Source organism: Hyla sarda, chromosome 2 (genome assembly GCF_029499605.1).
Source record: "Hyla sarda isolate aHylSar1 chromosome 2, aHylSar1.hap1, whole genome shotgun sequence".
NCBI lineage: Eukaryota > Metazoa > Chordata > Amphibia > Anura > Hylidae > Hyla > Hyla sarda.
Window position 1 is genome coordinate 275,770,502 of NC_079190.1, and position 3,515 is coordinate 275,774,016.

The following is a 3,515-nucleotide window of genomic DNA, read 5'->3' on the forward strand; positions in this document are numbered from 1 at the left end:
ATGCTACCTAATGTGGGGAATCTGTGCTACCTAATGTGGGGAAACTATGCTACCTAATGTGGGGAAACTATGTTACCTAATGTGGGGAATCTGTGCTTCCTATTGTGGGGAAACTATGCTACCTAATGTGGGGAAACTATGCTACCTAATGTGGGCAAACTATGCTACCTAATGTTGGGAAACTGCTACCTAATGTAGGGAATCTATGCTACCTAATGTAGGGAAACTATGCTACCTAATGTGAGGAAACTATGCTACCTAATGTGGGGAATCTATGCTACCTAATGTTGGGAATCTATGCTACCTAATGTGGGGGGCTTGAATGAGCTGCGGCATATGGGAGGCCTTAATAAATAATTAGAAACTTATACAGCAAGTGACATATGGGGGTCCATCTGAGTAAGTAACACATGGGGGGGGTGCTGAACAATTGATGTTTTGGGGGGGGGGGGGGGCACAGGCACATTCTTTGCACAAGGGCCCTCTGCTGTCTGTGTCCGCCCCTGGGTAGAGAATAAGGGGTAAAGTGGAACATAGAACAAATGCAGTTATTTTTTTCTTAATTTTTTTTTAATGAAGTAAACGAGATAAAGGTAAGCAATGACTTTTCCTCAGTCTGAAGCGCGGTCCTCATCGGCAGGAAGCAGTGAGGAGGAGGAGGATGACGGAGGTTCTGATTCCATCTCTGCTTCTTTTTCGTCCCTCTCTATATATAGGGCCGTGGCCATGAAGAAGGCCCCTCCGATGACTGCCATTATGGTGCAGGTCATGAGGGCATACTCCAGGCTGCGGTATTTCAGAAGAGGGGATTTGGCATATCCTCGTTCGTAGGTGTCAGATATCAGGCCGATGAGGTACGGGCTGCCGGCGTCACCTAGGAGGTGATAGATTGTCATCTGCACGGCCAGGGCTGAAGATCTCCTCCACGGAGTTACTACTTTTAGTATAATGTCAGATATGAGGGTGAAATTTACTGACAGAAGCGTCTCTCCGATGAAGATGAAGATGTTGGTGGCAACGAGGCTGATGTTGCCAAAAGTCAATGCCAACAGAAGAAAAGGGGCGGAGAGCATCATCGCGCATCCACACACAAGCGGGTCCGCCCGTGGGTTGGATTTGCGATATCTTTTACTTATCTCTGTCCCTGCTACAACTCCCAGAATGCCGGAAACGACTGTAACCACACCAAATATTAGGATGTCGTGATAGTCACACGGTTCAGCACGGCAAGGGTCCTTCTCTTGTAGGAGTGTTCGTGCGTGGGTCAGGTATGACGGACCCCATACACCTATGGCTCCCACTATGAAGGATACAGCCGTCGATCCCATGGTGGTTAACATGAAGCTTCGATTTTTGAATAGTTTTTTCAGATCTGTCGCCCATTTGGCAAACTTCTGGGATTTGTTGTTCTTCTTCCCGTTTGTAGTCGTTCTTGGAAGCTCCTTTGTGACCAAAATCATCAAAGCCACAGCTATGAGGCCCAGGCCAGGGGTGACCCGAAATGCCCAGTGCCAATCGCCCCTTGCTGCATCAGTCACTTTGGGCCCGATGATGTATCCTAGTCCGCAGCCTACAGGTATGACGGAGTAAAACACGTTCAGCATGCGGGTCCGCTGGTCACTTGTAAAAAGGTCTGCAATGATGGAGGGGGCGATGGTGCAGAAAGTCGCCTCTCCGGCTCCAACCAGTCCACTCGTCAGCAGGAAGAGCAGGAAGTACCCGTCAGGGATGAATGACAGGGTAAGTGTCATGCTCAGCCAAACGATGACTCCTGCGCAAACAGTATATTTCTTATTACAGTGGTCACCCAAATATCCGGCAATTGGTGCGACCAGCACGTAGCTTCCAATGAACAATGTATTCAATAAGCCGGACAGACTAGCATTGGTGTCATATGCTTTCTGTATATAAGGCAGCACCCCCGCCACGCTGGAGCGATTTGCATAGATGAGCAAATTAACAAAGGCGAGGATCACTACGGTGATGATGGAACGTGCGGTGGACATCACGCTTAGAGATTGCAGGTTCTGCCTCTCAGGGATATCACCCTTTTCTACATCCATATCACTATGGTCCTCCATTGCTTCTTCCTCCTCCTTCAGCAATGGGTCTTGTGGAGAGGCCATGGTCACAGGTCAGAGCCTGAAAACAATAGAGAGAGAGAGATAAGTGAACACATTAGACAACATGTCATCATTCCTGTCATAATACAATAGATCCTTCATACAGAGCAGAAATGTCCAGCACAGAACCACAAGATAACACTAAGACCATCGCAGCCTCAGAAGAAGACGCTTCTCTATAAGTGTTTTATATGGAGACGTCTTCCCTGAGGTTACCAATGTCTGATAACCCTGAACCTGTCCGGTCCTAGTAATATCTGATAACCCTGAACCTGTCCGGTCCTAGTAATATCTGATAACCCTGAACCTGTCCGGTCCTAGTAATATCTGATAACCCTGAACCTGTCCGGTCCTAGTAATATCTGATAACCCTGAACCTGTCCGGTCCTAGTAATGTCTGATAGCCCTGAACCTGTCCGGTCCTAGTAATATCTGATAACCCTGAACCAGTCCGGTCCTAGTAATATCTGACAACCGTGATTCTGTCCGGTCCTAGTAATATCTGATAACCCTAAACCTGTCCGGTCCTAGTAATATCTGATAAACCTAAACCTGTCCGGTCCTAGTAATATCTGATAACCCTGAACCTCTCCGGTCCTAGTAATATCTGATAACCCTGAACCTTTCCGGTCCTAGTAATATCTGATAACCCTGAACCTGTCCGGTTCTAGTAATATCTGATAACCCTGAACCTGTCCAGTCCTAGTAATATCTGACAACCCTGAACCTGTCCGGTCCTAGTAATATCTGATAACCCTGAACCTGTCCAGTCCTAGCAATATCTGATAACCCTGAACCTGTCCAGTCCTAGTAATATCTGATAACCCTGAACCTGTCCGGTCCTAGTAATATCTGACAACACTGATTCTGTCCGGTCCTAGTAATATCTGATAACCCTGAACCTGTCCGGTCCTAGTAATATCTGATAACCCTGAACTTGTCCGGTCCTAGTAATATCTGATAACCCTGAACCTGTCCGGTCCTAGTAATATCTGATAAACCTGAACCTCTCAGGTCATAGTAATATCTGATAACCCTGAATCTGTCCCAGTAATGGTGGATTATAAGGGCTTGGCTGTATGGTCACTGGGCCATGTGAACTTCATACTGTAGATACAATTGGGCTATCCTGCTATATACATTTACTAATAATGAACCTACCCCACCTCATTGGGATCTATCCGTCCCCTATATGACTTTCTGCCACTAGTTGATTTGAAAATTTTCCCTTTCGGAGTACCCGGAGTATTTCTATTGTTAGTACACACAGAATTCTATTATATACTATTATATTTCTGCCCTAATCTTTCTGTTATTCTTTTACTACACCACCAAATCTTTCTCATAGACTTATATCTTTTAGAACTTCATGAATTAGGACTCTTTTTCTTG

At 46.1% G+C, this 3,515-nt stretch overlaps 1 protein-coding gene across 1 annotated transcript; it reads right to left on the minus strand.

The window, feature by feature from the left end:
- Positions 1-496: 496 nt before the first annotated feature.
- LOC130356114 (protein spinster homolog 1-like) lies at positions 497-2,379 on the minus strand. Its single transcript, XM_056557171.1, has one exon. It carries the CDS (start codon positions 2,124-2,126, stop codon positions 612-614), a length of 1,515 nt encoding a protein of 504 aa, XP_056413146.1. The 5' UTR covers positions 2,127-2,379; the 3' UTR covers positions 497-611.
- Positions 2,380-3,515: the final 1,136 nt, after the last annotated feature.